General features: G+C 44.7%; 1 protein-coding gene across 2 annotated transcripts in view; it reads left to right on the top strand.

Moving 5' to 3' along the window:
* The window catches only part of LOC128412038 (zinc finger protein 345-like), a 30,326-nt gene extending 13,927 nt beyond the window's left edge, over positions 1 to 16,399 (top strand). Inside the window, exons 2-5 of one of the 2 annotated variants that reach the window (XM_053384858.1) lie at positions 9,976 to 10,057; positions 10,355 to 10,437; positions 11,728 to 11,854; positions 14,348 to 16,399. In XM_053384858.1, coding sequence (XP_053240833.1) covers positions 9,976 to 10,057; positions 10,355 to 10,437; positions 11,728 to 11,854; positions 14,348 to 15,954 — 1,899 coding nt within the window. In that variant the 3' untranslated portion in view covers positions 15,955 to 16,399. The remainder of the gene's footprint in view (positions 1 to 9,975; positions 10,058 to 10,354; positions 10,438 to 11,727; positions 11,855 to 14,347) is intronic. The other variant, XM_053384859.1, reaches the window with a different exon arrangement.
* The last annotated feature ends 401 nt before the right edge of the window (positions 16,400 to 16,800 follow it).

Raw genomic sequence — 16,800 nt, forward strand, 5'->3', positions numbered from 1 at the left:
AAAGGAAAATACCTCGGGAGTGGGACTGCTAAGAGAGAGGGGAACCAAGGAAAAGTGGCCCCTCGCTCACGGACCAAAGTATGAAGCCATGAAGGAAGCTGGGCTGTCCTGTCATAACTAAGGAAGGGAATGAGAGAGAAGCAGCAGAAACAGACTTAAGCCTTTTAGCATTTATTCTGGATACCTGAAGTGTAACAACTGATTATGAGAGGAGGGAGTTTAAGAGAAGCTGTGTCTGTACAGTGGTACCTCGGGTTAAGTACTTAATTTGTTCTGGAGGTCTGTTCTTAACCGGAAACTGTTCTTAACCTGAAGCACCACTTTAGCAAATGGGGCCGACGGAGCATGATTTCTGTTCTCATCCTGAAGCAAAGTTCTTAACTCGAGGTACTATTTCTGGTGTAGCGGAGTCTGTAGCCTGAAGCGTATGTAACCTGAAGCGTTTGTAACACAAGGTACCACTGTAGTACCTTGTTTAATCCTGTGACATTTAGCTTAAGTAATAAGTTAACATCTACCTGACAGAGGCCTTCCAGAATCCGATTCAGAGCCAAATTTGGAGACATATGTCACACAGACAATTTCAGAATGGCTGGGAGAAAGCAAAGATTGGTTGGATGGGCTTTCAGAGAGCTGTTTCAGAATTAGATCGTGTGAAAATTGCGAACGGAGGCAGTTAGGAGATGTTTTATTAACACTAGTAACAAAAAGAGTGAAGGACGCAATCCTTCAGAACAGTTTTTGAAAAAAATCATGTGGTTGCCGGACACAAAGTAGATATCTTTAGAGAGATTCCACTGAAATTGAGACTTAGAAGAACCAAATATAGATATTTAACAATAGCACTCAGGAGAGCTGACATTATATATAAATGGGAATTCCCAGAGGGCATTTCCTTTACATACACCAAAAGGAGATACAGGCTAACATCAGAATTTCAGAGAGTCCTTTGACAAATACAAGAGAGACTTAGATTCCAACTGCTGAAAGGTACATACGGTATTCTGTTAGAATGGGGGATGAAAGAGTGTGTTTGTGTGTTTTTACAATCAAGCAATGTATACATTTTATGAAAATTACAATACATCATAACATCATATAACATAAGCAGGAGTTATTAAAAATAATAATAAAATAGCGCACTGTCTTTCAGGTTGTGTCTTCCTGGAGTTCCACACCTCTGCTGGGTGGAGAGGAAATGGTCTCTCCTCCTTCATCTCAGCTCCACAGCAGTTCTCTCAAAAAGACTTGGCACTCCAGAAGGCGGAACTCAGAGCCCTTTATAACATAAAATCATCATCAAACAAGGAACTTATAGTGCTGGGGAAGTAGTAGTAGTAGTAGGAGGAGCAGTAGTAGTATTTATTCAATTTATATACCACCCTTTATCAGAATATACCAGGGCAGTTTACAACATTAAAAGGACAATACAGAACAACAATGATAAAAACATAATAAAAAGCATCCTGTGAGACAGCCTAGTAATGCAGCACTCCTTTTAAAACCTGAGGGAGACTCACTGCTCACCTGCTTTTAAGGCCACTAGGGGGCTGTGGTGATTCATCCAAGGGAGGCTCCTCTGCTGGCCCTCTGAAGATTCTGACATCGTCCACTCTTTCTCCTGTCACCCACAGCCATAGAATATGAATAGAGTTGTCCTCCCAAACTCTGCCTACCCTCCAACATGTTGCAGAGGGAAATTGGGACCTGCGACTTCTGGGGCCACGCTCCTGAATGAGTCACGTAACTCACACGAGAGCAAGGATCCCCCAAAATGGGCGTCTTTTGGGGCCACAGTTTCACGGGAGCCAAAACAGGACATCCTGGGAGCCAATCAGAAGCCAGGGTGGCTTCTGGAATTGCAGGACGTCCCACTCAAAGCAGGACAGTTGACAGGTATGTGAAGATCGCCAAAGATGGAGAGTCCACAACCCATAGTGCAGGCATCCCCAAACTCGGCCCTCCAGATGTTTTGGGACTACCACTCTCATCATCCCTAGCTAACAGGACCAGTGGTCAGGGATGATGGGAATTGTAGTCCCAAAACATCTGGAGGGCCGAGTTTGCCTATGCCTGCCATAGTCAATATGTCTGCCTTTCCCACTGGCTGAGATGCTTCTACCCATTTCATCTGCTTAGCCAATCCAGATATTCAGGGCCAACAGGTCCCACCCCTGCCTCCAGCAATCTCTTTTGTTACACTCAATGGGTGTTTGGTGGAGGGCAAGGGGAACCATAGGGGCAGGGTCCAGGATGCTCAGATTCCTGCCACCAGACCTCCCCTCTGAAGTCCCCCCAGGGCACCTGCTCAGCTGAGAGGAGGGTGTCATTGCACAGGTAGCAAATCAGCTGCTGCTCTCCCTTGAGGGATTCCCTCCCTCACTTAATTGGCCAAATATTTCAAAAGGGCATCACCCGCCACTATATAAACCCTCACACCCCCAGCAGCAGCAATGAGGTGGTACAGCTTTCGGGTGCTAAGAGTGTGTCCCTGCTTTGGGAGGGGGAACACAGCCCCCCAGCAAAGTTTGGAGGACGAGCCAAGAGGTATAGCCGGACACTGGAAGGCAAAATTTATGTATAGTTTTTTTGGGGGGCTTGCCCCTGCAGCAGATATCATGCACATGCAGCCCACTACCAAAATCAGCACCATCATTTTGTGACTTTTGTGACTTGTCCCCACAAAACACGTCATCAGTTTCTTCCCTTCTGGTCAAAGGGCCTCTGCTGCACAATACCAAATGTAAGAATTCACTGATAAATGTATCTATGTACTGGCTCACTGGGAAAACTTCAGAAATTCATATAATGTGAGCTCAGCAGCCCCTCTGCCTGAGGGATAATCCCTGGCATCCTGATACCTGAGTGCCAGACAGGTAGCCATTCCAGAAATAAGAAACTCAAACGGAGGCAAAAGCGTCAGGTTACATTCCATGGGTGTTTGATGGAAGGCAAGGAGAACCATGGGGCAGGGTCCAGGATGCTCAGATTACTGCCACCAGACCTCCCCTTTCATGATGTATGAGTGATGTAGTTTGGGGGGGTGTAACATGGGGATTAGCAGCTGATAAATGGGGGCTCTCTTGTTCTGGGCATCCATCTTGTTCCACCTTGTGGCAGGTGGGAGTCCTGTCGCCACAATCTTCAAGAAAGACCAAGCCTACTGGCTGCTGTTTTGCTCTGATATTCCTGGCCGGTGTCCTTGTTTTTTGTGCAAGGGAACCCTCAGATTTCTCCATTAACAAAACGTGCCCAAAGCCTTCAAAATGTGCACTTTCCTGCATTTTGCAGCTCAGCAATGTATAGTCCCAGGAGAGGCAGGAACAGCGTGTCTTCCTGTTCCTCCCTCAGCTGAGACCTGGCTGGATGGAGACCTGGGAGCCACCTCTCAATATCTGGAGGGCTGACCCATGGAAGAGGGAGCCAGCTTGTTTTCTCCTGCCCTAGAGGGGAGCACCCAGAATAAGGGACCCAGAGGACCAGAAAGCAGTTTCTTCTGACGAGAAGAGCAGCAGAATCCCTTGGGAGATGGCGGACTCCCCTTCCTTGGAGGTTTTTAAGCAGAGGGTGGATGCTTTGGCTGAGATTCCTGCCTTGCAGGGGGGCTGGAATAGATGACCCTTAGGGCTCCCTCCCATTCTAGGATGAGGTTCCTCGCTTCCTGCAACCCCCTTTTGCCTGCAACCTCTTCCTCCAGTTTCTGGCCAAGGGAGGGAGCGGATCACAGACCAACCAAGAGCGTCCCCTCCAAATGAGCATCTCTGGGATTGTGCAATGCAGGAGAGAAAAGGCAGAGAGGACTGAGCAGGGTGGACTCGGCTTTGCAAGGGTTAAAGGGAACCGAGCTGCATTCCTAGAGGGGACAGGAAGTAAGGGGGGCCAGGTCCTCCAGAGGAAAAGCCCCTCCCTCCCCTTCCTGCAAGCGGGGGGGGGGGTTGCTTTCTGCTATTGCAAATGCTGCATTGTTCTCTTCCACGGGAATCTGGTGAGTCTCCTCTCCCCCCCCCCAGGAGGGTGCAGTGGGGAGAAGGGGGGGTCCCAGGGATGCAGCAGGGGAGGGTGGCTCATGTGGGGAGGGGGGGAGCCCCAGGGAGCAGGGGGTCCTGCCAGGGAGGGACGGGGTTGCGCGAGGTTTGCAACTACAATACTCTATATTCTGCATTTGTATAAAGACGCTGCTTACTCCTTTGGGAAGGGCAATCCTCTCCTGGGATCTGGTGAGTCCCTCCCCCCCCCCCGAGGGTGCAGTGGGGAGAAGGTGGGGGTCCCAGGGCTGCAGCAGGGGAGGGTGGCTCATGTGGGGGGGGAGCCCCAGGGAGCAGGGGGTCCTGCCAAGGAGGGACGAGGTCGCAGGAACTGTCTCCTTCCTTTAGATCTTGGGGGGGGGGGAGAGGAGAAGGTTACTGCCCCCCCTTCCAGAAAAAAAATTATTCAGAGCCCCCTGGGAAATCTAGCAGATAGAAATCTAGCAGCAGCATTCTGCTGGTTGAAAGACTGGCTGCTTCTTGAGAATACAGACATTTTGGATCTAGAAGGTTTTAACAACGTTTTTGGTTGGCATGCATATTTGTGGTATGACAAGCTTAAAGCACACAAAGCTTTCAAAAACCATATTGTCAGGAGAGCATTGTTTAATGTTTGGATTAGATATAAGGATCTATTGGAAAATAAAACCCCAAGGCCCAGAAAAAACTTAACATGGAGGCCAAATGGCCAAAATACTGGGAAATTTTGGAGCAAGAAGGGGACAGACTGAAATTGCAGAGTTTTGAGAAATTAAAAGATAAAGTGTGAGTTTGGCTTCATTATTACCAGATAATGGAGGCTTACAATTTGGATTAGAAAGTTGGTTTCCAGGTGGAAAAATCTAAATTGGAAACAGAATTGTTAGAACCCAAAACTATGACTTTGTCAAAAATGTATAACTTGCTGTTGAAATGGAATACTCAGGATGAGACGGTTAAATCTGTAATGATTAAATGGGCACAAGACGTTGGACATAATATTATGTTTGCTGACTGGGAACAGTTGTGGACCACTGGGATTAAGTTTACGGCATGTAATGCCTTAAGAGAGAATATTATGAAAATGATATACAGGTGGTACATGACACCAGTCAAGCTTGCAAAAATCTATCATTTGTCCGATAATAAATGTTGGAAATGTAAGGAAACCGAAGGTACATTCTTTCACCTTTGGTGGACGTGCCCTAGGATTAAGGCTTTCTGGGAAATGATATATAATGAATTGAAAAAGGTATTTAAATATACCTTCCTGAAGAAACCAGAGGCCTTTCTCTTGGGCATGGCCGGCCAAGTGGTGCCAAAGAAGGACAGAACGTTTTTTATGTATGCTACAACAGCAGCAAGAATACTCATCGCAAAGTATTGGAAGACGCAAGATTTACCCACTCTGGAAGAATGGCAGATGAAACTGATTGGGATTGGCAGAAATGACTGGCAGAATCCGTGACCAGGGAGAAGAGTCGGCAGAAGAAGATTGGAAAAAATTTAAGGACTACTTACAGAAATATTGTAAAATTAAGGAATGTTGAATGATGCTGGATTGAAATTGAGTGGTTTCTAGCTGTAATGATATAAAGGAATATGAAAAAAAAGGATTGGATAGAAAACAAGGTGTTATTATAAGCTGTAATGCTTTAAGTTAAGGATTTGCTGAACAAATAATTTGAAATGGAATACAAGAAGGGGAGGTATGAGGAGGTCAGAGAAATATGTTATTGAAAAGTATGTATTATGAACTATATGTTTTTTTAATTTGTTTGTTTGTTTTTTGCTTGCATAAAAAATTGAAAACTTAAATAAATATCTTAAAAAAAAAAGGAAATCTAGCAGATAGAAATCTAGCTTCTTTGAATAAGGCTATCAGTAGGGGTACAGTCACAGAAGTAAAACAGGCAATTTATGTACAACAACAAATTTAAAAACAATGTACACCAATAAACTATACCAGGGAGTTGACTCAGAGTCACCCATATAACCGAGTTTGGGGATTTTCATGATGGACTATTTTGAGTTGGGAGATGGTCTGCGGCTACAGATCTGTACACAGAATCTGGCGACCATCCAGGTCATCTTCTGATCTTTGCCTAACAGCAAAAGGTCAAATTTTTGCTTTTGCGGGAGGTCAGCGAGCCTCACCAGCAGGGGATCAATGGTCTTACTACGTGTCTCTTCGTAAAAGGGACGTCTAAAGAACAAGTGTTTTGGCTTCCTATCTCTCCCAATGGACAGGTGAAAAGTCTCTGAGCACACGGGACTTTTCTAAAGGCTCCATCCAGGACCAGCGAGGGAAGAGCCGAGCTTCTGGCAAGTGTAAAGGCCCTTCTTGCATTTCTAGATGCGAGAAAGAAGAGATATTCTGCCGGTGCGGCTATATATTTCTCGATTTCTCCAATTTTATGGTCGGGGCACCTTGCACAGTCCTGTTCTCTCTCGGTATCTAATATTCTTTGCTTGACCGTGGCTTTGGCCTGGCCCAAGCCCAGACTTAGAAGGGCTTGAGGGGCAAAACCCAGTTTCCGGAGGGTGTTCAGAACTGCAGTCTGCCAGCCTGACTGGAATTGGTCGCAGAGAATCAATGGGGCTATCCCTCGGGGGAGCAGATTCAATGTCAGCCATTTGTAGATTGATGTTAGGCAGATGCTAGCCTCCACTCTCATCACCCCAGTTTCTAATCTCACCCATGCGTTTGAGACACATCTGGGCACTTGGAGGAGAGCTCTAAGAAGTCCAGATTGAACTCTCTCAAAGGGGGAGGAAGCCGAGGAAGGCGGGGGCAAAAAGGAACCATAAAGGAGTTGTGCCAAAGTTTTGGCCTTGTATGGTTGTCACCTATGGAAGCTAAGTCTCAGAAAAAGCTCAATATGGAGGCCAAATGGCCAAAATATTGGGAAATTTTGGAGCAAGAAGGTGACAGACTGAAACTGCAGAGTTTTGAGAAATTAAAAGACAAAGTGCGAGATTGGCTTCATTATTATCAAATAAGAGAGGCCTACAATTTGGACAAAAAAATTGGCTTCCAGGTGGAGAAATCAAAATTGGAAACAGAACTGTTAGAACCAAAAACTAAGATTTTGTCAAAGATGTATAACTTGCTGTTAAAATGGAACACACAGGATGAAACGGTTAAATCAGCGATGATTAAATGGGCGCAGGACATAGGTCATAACATTATGTTTGCTGACTGGGAGCAGTTGTGGACCACCAGTATGAAGTTTACGGCATGCATTGCCTTAAAGGAGAATATTATGAAAATGATTTACAGGTGGTACATGACCCCAGTCAAGCTTGCAAAAATTTATCACCTGCCTGACAACAAGTGCTGGAAATGTAAAGAAGCTGAGGGAACATTCTTTCACCTTTGGTGGACATGCCCAAGGGTCAAGGCTTACTGGGAAACGATATATAATGAACTGAAGAAGGTATTTAAATTTACCTTTCCTAAGAAACCAGAGGCCTTCCTTTTGGGCATAGTTGGCCAACGGGTGTCAAAGAAAGACAGAACATTTTTTATGTATGCAACAACAGCAGCAAGAATACTTCTTGCCAAGCATTGGAAGACACAAGATCTACCCACCGTGGAAGAATGGCAGATGCAAGTGATTGACTACATGGAGATGGCTGAAATGACTGGCAGAATCCGTGACCAGGGAGAAGAACTGATGGAACAGGATTGGAAAAAGTTTAAGGACTATTTACAAAAACATTGCAAAATGTTGGAGTGTTAACATGATGTGGGAAGTGAAGGCAACAGGGCTTGTGGGATTTGGTTAAATGTGAATGAAAAGAAGAATGTTAAAAAGGAGAAGGGGGTTATGAACAGAATAAAATTATGTCATAGTATATAAGATGAGGAATGGGCTAAGATAATGAAAATCTGGGACATAATAATTAGAAAAATATAATTTAAGCATAGTTTGAATAAGGGTTTGAACTTGCTGAATTTGATTGGAATAAAGAGGAACACAAAAAAGGGAGATGTGAGGAGGTCAGGACAGAGGGACATGGAATTTTGAATTTTTTTTTTAAAAGTGGATTTTTCTTTTTTCTCTTTTTCTTTTTTTTTGTTATATATTTTTGCTTTTTATTTTTTCTGTGGGCTTTATTTAATGGAATGATCTATGTGAAATGATGAACTTTTTGATTTGTAAAACTTTAATAAACATTTATTTAAAAAACAACAACAAAGTTTTGGCCTTGTATAGTTTTCGAGCTGCGGGAAGAAGCCCCCTTGTGCTCTGAAAAATTTAAGGATACAATTTGCGGGTTTTTCCGCTGAACTCCCGATGGAGTTTATGTGTAGTTTCTTGGCTCCTGAGGCCTGTACCACCATTCCTAGATACTTATAGTTTGTGACGTGTTCTAATTTATGGCCTTGGAGTTCCCAGCTTTTAAGCTTTGGTTTTGCCCCCAAAGCGAGTATCTTGGTCTTTTGATAGTTGATTTTGAGACATTCAAATTCACAGTATGCTGCGAGCTTTCTTAGTGCTCTTTTGAGTCCAGTGGGGGTTCTAGATAAAATTACTGCATCATTGGCATATAGCAGGACCGAAATATGCCGATTTGCGAGCTTCGGAGGGTGGAGTTCTGAGTCATGGAGTGCAGATACTAAATTATTTAGATAGAAATTGAATAGTAGAGGGGCCAATAGGCACCCTTGCCTGACTCCTTTAGAGGTTTTAATAGGGTCCGTTAGGTGTCCTAGGCGGCTACACCTGACTCTAAGAGCCGTGTTTGCGTGCAGTGCCTGAATGAAGAGCAGAAGCTCTTAATTCTATGTAGGTCCCCTGTAGTCTGTCCCAGAGTCTGGTTCTGGAGACTGTATCAAAGGCTGCTTTTAGATCAACAAAGGCAGTGTATAGTGAGGCCGGCCTTTAGGAGAGCCATGTCACCTGGGCGCAGGATTCCAACCCATGGCTTCAAGCTACAAGAAAGGAGATTCAGATTCAACACACGTAGTCATTTTTCACTAGGAACCAATGACTCCCTTGTCAATCAGTTCTGACTTCATGCATTGACTGGAAGGAAGGAGCAACCAGGCTGATTCGCCTCGCATTAATCTCTTCGCTTGCCTCCACATTTCCACAATCTCCCTTCTAGAGGCCTACATCTCCTCCTCCTCCTTTTTAGAAAGATAGCTCAGAGTCTGGGCTGTGGTGCAATCCTACCCTGGTTCCCAGCAAGACTCATCCATGCTTGCTCAGGGAAACTTTTTCTTCTCCTGATACTGTACAGCTTTTGTAACAGAACAATGTATTTGCTTTGTAGGATTTGCTAGAGCTTCTCATTCAGACTGACAGAACTTGGCAGAAGACCAAAGGGTTCCTTCCCATCTCTCAGAGGCTTCCTGAGAGCACAGATGGCTGAGCGAGACACAGCTGGCCCTAGAGCAGGAAGAGGCCATGTCATCCAAACTGGGAGCAGTGGGAGATTCTTGGAAAACTCTGTGCAGAAGATCCTGGGTGAGGAGGACACCCTCCGCTCAGAGGTGCAGAGCCAGCAGTTGAGGCAGTTCTGCTTCCAGGAGGCCAAAGGACCCCGAGAGGTTTGCAGCCGACTCTACCAACTTGATCATCAGTGGCTGAAGCCAGAAAGGCACACGAAAGCTGAGATGCTGGACCTGGTGATCTTGGAGCAGTTCCTGGCTGTCCTTCCACCGGAGATGGAGAGCTGGGTGAGGGACTGTGGAGCGGAGACCAGTTCCCAGGCGGTGGCCCTGGCCGAAGGATTCCTCCTGAGTCAGGCAGAGGAGAGAAAGCAGGTGAGAGAGACTTACCTCTGGATACTCCCAAGGGGCTCCAAACAGGATGGAGAATATCCAAAAATGGTCTGCTGGTGGCCCATCCGTTTTCGGGGAATGAAATCTAACACCCTCAAAGTATCTGTCTTTGCGTTCTCTTTCTAATATTTCTCACCTTTCATTTACTGTTTTGAATTCGTATTGTTCTTTCAGAAAAGGGATCATTTTGCAGAAATGGACCTGGATTCCTGTGAGGCAGAGAGGCCTCCGTTGGACACCAGAGAGAGGCCACTGGGTAAGGAGGAAGGTGGCTTTTCTCCATTTGGTCTTGTTCTGTTGGTTTTCCAACTCATCCGAGGGTTCTTTTCATCTTGGTTTTTTTTTTTTTTTTTTGAGGGGTGGGGGTTGGGAACAAGGGTTCAGAGGAGGGGAGATGTATTTCTGCACACCTAACATGAAATGGGCACAAACCTTCAACTGCACTCAGCAGGTAAGGCTTTCTCAAAGCCCATCTGTAGTTAGAGATGTCCTGTTTCCCCTGTGAGAGAAGCAGGCACTCCTAGCATTCTGCTTACCTTTTTTTCTTTTGCAGGTGACAGAATGATGCCGGCAAGACCTCCTGATCCATCTTTTCATGGGGGCAGAAGGGAAGCAGTGGCTGTGGAACCAGATCAGGTCAGGGGAAGCTGCCTTGTGGGGACAGAGGCCGAGGGATGGAGCAATGTCATGGACTGGTTGGGTACAGAGGAGTGGTGGGAGGAAGCAGCCGGGGAACCAGGAAGGGAAGATTGCTCTGAGCCCAAGGAGTGAAGGTTGAGGAAGGATTGGCGGTCAGAGGGAGAAGAGGGAGAAGCCTGGGAAGAGGAGGTGTCAGAAGCTGAAGGGGCAACAGGGCTTAGTGAGCTGGGAGACTCTGTGGCAGAATGCAGTGCAGAATCAGAGGCAGAAGAAGAAGGAGGCGAGTGGGAGAGGAAGATCGAGAGGCAGAGGTGAGTCAGGAGAAGGAGGAGCCACCGATGGCTCCCTCTCCTTCTGCCAGAATCCACACTCCCTGCTTGTCTCTCAGAGCTAAGAGAAGTCTAATATGGAGGAGTAAAGGCAGGCTGTACACTGGCACACTGTTCAATTGCTTGGCAGAAACCCCAGAGGGGAGGGGACTTGGAAAGCTGTGGGGAGCCGGGGGCCTTCACTCTCAGCAACTGCTTTTGTGGACGAAGAGGCTCAGGGAATGAGCTGCTGTTTTCATGAAGCCCGAAACTCAGCCAAGTGTGTGAACATCGTGCTCTTGCTGATAAAAAGTAAACTCCAGCTGTGAACTGTGGGATTTCCTGCCCAGATAACTCTGTGACACCAGCCTTCTGAATGTTGCCAGTAGGATTCATCTGTAGTTGCAGTTTTCATGGAATCCTAGAGTTGAAGGGACAAAAAGAGTCATCAAGTCCAACCCCCATTCAAACTAGGCTTCTTGTATTTCTGTATTCATCAATGAATGCTAAAATAGGCTTCTAAGCAGCGGACAGACGAGAACAAATAATGTCCAGGATTCACCTAGCCAGCCCCATCCGCTGCAAAATGGGGCCTGCCCCCCATTCCTCCCCCTCTCCATGCCCCCATGAACCCCTTGAATTTGGCTCTAGGGCATTGGAAGGGAACCTCCCCAGAACAACTGACGAGGAGAGGAGAAAGTGGATCCTTCCATCGGGGAAACTGGAACGCTTGCGAAGGCAGAAAAACGTAAACATAAGCTGGAGTACCACCTATTTGCAAAAAGACGAATACCCATAGTTAAAATGCAGAATAAAAGAATTCAATTAAAGCATTAAAATAGGTACCCATAATAAAAATGTGCAGCAAAGCAATCCTATTGAAATAACACGGCAATTAACAGGAAGGAAATAACAGAGCATTGTGTAGCAGATCATATTTCTGCTGTCTCAGAGGAGGACATTTCCCTTTTTCTTTTAGGGTCCAGTGTGCTTTGAAGATGTCGCTGTTCGTTTCACGGACGAGGAGTGGGCGTTGCTGGATCCTGACCAGAGAGCTCTGCATAAGGACGTCATGGAGGAGAATTGGGGGATCGTGGCCTCTCTTGGTAAGCCTCCGTGTGGGATCGTCCTATCTGCCAGGAAATTCAAAAAATACATCTATGTGACAAACCTCATATATTTTCACAGCGCCCCCTACAACACCTGGGAACCTAACACCCCCACAAAAAATAGTAGATTACAGTTTTTTCTGTGAACAATCTTCCTCCAGTTCTGCCTCCTTCTACCACAGTTGGGCTGATCTGAACTGCCCAGGCATCTTAAATGTCAGCTTCAGAGTTGTTCAGAAAGATAAGTAGATTCTGTCAGGTTTTCTGTTTTTGTTTTTGCTGCTGTCAGTCTTGGGTTGACCAAAGAGACGACTGACACTGGAAATGGAGGGGATGCCATGACTGGGCCAAACAACATCTGCCCCAGAGAAGAGCCAGGCTGATTGAATCTCAGGTAGTACTAGCAGTGATAATAATAGTAGTAATAATAATTTTTATGTATACCCTGACCATCTGGTTGGGTTGCCCCAGCCAATCTGGGAAGCTTCCAACACATATACAGTCGTATTTCTGGTTGCGAATGGGATCCGTTCCGGAGATCCGGCCAGATCCCGAGGTTTTCGCAACCCAAGGATCACTGCGCATGGATTTGTCGCTTTCATAAGCTGATGTTTATATAATCCGAGAGTTACGTAACCCGAGGTGCTTCTGTATAAACATGAAACAGTAATAATAACAACAATCTAATCCAATGAAAAAAGTACAAAAATTTTACAAAAAGTACAAAATCTTTAAAATGAGTAACTTACTTCAAACAAAGCAACCTTCAACCAACGATTAGAATCCAATAATAATACATTTTTTTAATAAATATTTATTAATTTTTCACAGATTATAAAAACACAAATCACAGCAAAACAAAAGCATAAACACACACAAAACACAAAAAACACCACATGTATAATTTCAAACCCTTTTTTCATAAAAGATTTTCCCGACCTCCTCATACCTCCCCTTACTGCATTCCAATCCTTAATTAATTATGATCAACAAATCCTTCCCTATTTTCTAGTAAATAAATTTTAACCTTTCTTTTCATATAACATAATGGTTACAGCATTCAACCTCATATTTTCCAAATCCACAAACGTCTCAGCATTCCACAATTTTACAATGTTTCTTAAGATAGTCTTTAAATTTCTTCCATTCTTCTTCCGATGTCTCTTTTCCCTGGTCTCGGATTCTGCCGGTCATCTCTGCCAGTCTCATATAGTCTATAACTTTCATCTGCCATTCTTCCACGGTGGGTAGTTCTTCTGTCTTCCAATACTTCGCGATGAGTATTCTTGCTGCTGTTGTAGCATACATAAAGAATGTCCTGTCCTTCTTTGGCACCAACTGGCCGACCGTCCCCAAGAGAAAGGCCTCTGGTTTCTTCAGAAAGGTATATTTAAATACCTTTTTTATTTCATTATAAATCTTCTCCCAGAAAGCCTTAATCTTTGGGCACGTCCACCAGAGGTGAAAGAATGTACCTTCATTCTCTTTACATTTCCAACACTTATTGTCAGACAAGTGGTAAATCTTAGCAAGTTTGACTGGGGTCATGTACCACCTATAAATCATTTTCATAATATTTTCTTTTAAGGCGTTACACGCCGTGAACTTTATGCCGGTGGTCCACAACCGTTCCCAGTCTTCAAACATAATGTTATGACCAATGTCTTGTGCCCACTTAATCATGGCTGATTTAACTGTTTCATCCTGTGTATTCCATTTCAGCAGCAAGTTATACATTTTTGACAAATTCTTAGTTTTGGACTCTAACAATTCTGTCTCAAGTTTTGATTTTTCCACCTGGAAGCCATTTTTCCTGTCTGACTTAAAGACCTCCATTATTTGATAATAATGAAGCCAGTCCCGCACTTTATCTTTTAGTTTCTCATAACTCTGCAATTTCCATTTGTCCCCCTCCTGTTCCACAATTTCCCAATATTTCGGCCATTTCAGCCCCATATTAAGTTTTTTCACAGCCTTTGCCTCCATAGGCGATAACCACCTAGGAGTTTTATTTTCCAACAAATCCTTATATTTTGTCCAGACATTATATAATGCTTTCCTGACAATATGGTTTTTAAAAGCTTTGTGGGCTTTAACCTTGTCGTACCACAAATATGCATGCCACCCAAAAATGTTATTAAATCCTTCTAAGTCCAAAATATCTGTCTTCTCAAGTAGTAGCCATTCCTTCAACCAGCAGAAAGCTGCTGATTCATAATAAAGTTTTAAGTCTGGCAGGGCAAATCCCCCTCTTTCTTTTGCATCAGTTAATATCTTAAATTTTATTCTGGGCTTTTTGCCCTGCCAGACAAATTTAGAAATATCTCTTTGCCACTTCTTGAAACAATCCCAATAATAATACATTGGTTTATTACAAATAACAAAGGTAATGAACACTGCCTTCTCTACAACAAATTTAATGAGCATTATTCCCTAATTGGGGGCTCCATTTGTTCCTGAGACTCTAATCCCTTTTTCTCTCCATTGCAGATTGTGATGAATTGGAAAGGAAGAACAAAGGTGACCACAACACAATCTGCAGAGTGGAGAAGGCACGTAAAAATTTGGAATGTGGAAAGAGCTGCAGTCAGAGCTCCCATTCCACATCCCATCAACAAAATCTCATTGGAAAGAAACCCTATCGGTGCATGGAATGTGGAAAGAGCTTCAGTCAGAGCTTCTCTCTCACTTCCCATCAAAGAATTCATACAGGGGAGAAACCCTATCAGTGTGTGGAATGTGGAAAGAGCTTCAGTAGCAGCTCCAATCTCACTAAACATCAAAGAATTCACACAGGGGAGAAACCCTATCAGTGTGTGGAATGTGGAAAGAGCTTCAGTCACAGCCAAAGTCTCACTTCCCATCAAAGAATTCATACAGGGGAGAAACCCTATCAGTGTATGGAATGTGGAAAGAGCTTCAGTATGAGCTACAATCTCACTAAACATCAAAGAATTCATACAGGGGAGAAACCCTATCAGTGTATGGAATGTGGAAAGAGCTTCAGTATGAGCTACAATCTCACTTCCCATCAAATAACTCATACAGGGGAGAAACCCTATCGGTGCATGGAATGTGGAAAGAGCTTCAGTAGAAGCGCCGATCTCACTAAACATCAAAGAATTCATACAGGGGAGAAACCCTATCAGTGTGTGGAATGTGGAAAGAGCTTCAGTAGCAGCTCCTCTCTCACTAAACATCAAAGAATTCATACAGGGGAGAAACCCTATCGATGCATGGAATGTGGAAAGAGCTTCAGTATGAGCTCCCATCTCACTTCCCATCAAAGAATTCATACAGGGGAGAAACCCTATCAGTGCATGGAATGTGGAAAGAGCTTCAGTATGAGCTCCAGTCTCACTTCCCATCAGATAATTCATACAGGGGAGAAACCCTATCAGTGTGTGGAATGTGGAAGGAGCTTCAGTAGAAGCTCCGATCTCACTAAACATCAAAGAATTCATACAGGGGAGAAACCCTATCAGTGTGTGGAATGTGGAAAGAACTTCACTGATAGCTCCAAACTCATTTCCCATCAAAGAATTCATACAGGGGAGAAACCCTATCAGTGTGTGGAATGTGGAAAGAGCTTCAGTATGAGCTCCCATCTCACTTCCCATCAAAGAATTCATACAGGGGAGAAACCCTATCAGTGCATTGAATGTGGAAAGAGCTTCAGTATGAGCTCCCATCTCACCTCCCATCAGATAATTCATACAAGGGAGAAACCCTATCAGTGTGTGGAATGTGGAAAGAGCTTCAGTAGCAGCTTCGATCTCACTAAACATCAAAGAATTCATACAGGGGAGAAACCCTATCAATGTGTGGAATGTGGAAAGAGCTTCAGTCAGAGCTCCAATCTCACTTCCCATCAAAGAATTCATACAGGGGAGAAACCCTATCAGTGCATTGAATGTGGAAAGAGCTTCAGTATGAGCTTCAATCTCACTTCCCATCAAAGAATTCATACAGGGGAGAAACCCTATCAGTGTGCGGAATGTGGAAAGAGCTTCAAACAAAAGTCCAGTCTCACTAACCATCAAAGAATTCATACAGAGGAGAATCACGGAATTGTAGAATTTTCAAGCTTGAAGTGATCCCTGGTGCAATCTATTTCACCCCTTGTGATGCAGGCATAGCAAGTAAAGCATCCATGACACATGACCATCCAACTTCATTTGAAAACCTCAAAGAATGGAAATTCCAGCACTCCCAAGGGAGTCCAATCCACTAACAGCTCTTGCTGTTAAAAAGTTCTTCCGCATGTTTAGTCAGTCTTTTTTTAAAAAAAAAACAAAACAAAACTTGAAAGCATTGGTTTGTGTCCTACCCTGTGGAGCAGGCGTCCTATTGGGAAGACCCAGTTTTCCGAGTGCATGTTCTGGAAGTTGGGCAATAGGGGCAGTACAGGATTCCTTTTGGCGTACCGACCTCCCCACTGCACCAAGGATTCCCTGCCCGAGCTGCTCCAGGTCATGGCGGATGTTCTCCTGGAGACACCTAGTTTGGTTGTCCTAGGGGATTTTAACATCCACGCCGACACGACCTGGTGTTCACCTCTATGGATGTTGGTGATCTGACACTAACTAAAAGCGAAACTAAAGAATTGCCATGGTCAGATCACTTCCTGGTGCAACTGGACTTCTCCGCGAACCTTCCCCTCTTCAGGGAGGTGGGACCGATTCAGATGGTCCGCCCCTTGATGGATCCAAATGGTTTCCAGAGAGTGGTAGGGGATGTTTTATCCCATGTTGATGGCCTTTCAACTGATTCTTGGTGGCCCGCTGAAATGTGGAGTTAACCAGGGCTATTGACTGTTTGGCTCCGAAGCGCCCTCTCCGATTGCATGGAGCCCGGACAGCCCCATGGTTTTCTTCGGAGCTGAGGGTGATGAAACAATCGCTGAGACGGCTAGAGTGCCGGTGGCGGATAACCCATTCTGA

The sequence above is a fragment of the Podarcis raffonei genome, chromosome 4 (genome assembly GCF_027172205.1).
Source record: "Podarcis raffonei isolate rPodRaf1 chromosome 4, rPodRaf1.pri, whole genome shotgun sequence".
Taxonomy (NCBI): Eukaryota; Metazoa; Chordata; class Lepidosauria; order Squamata; family Lacertidae; genus Podarcis; species Podarcis raffonei.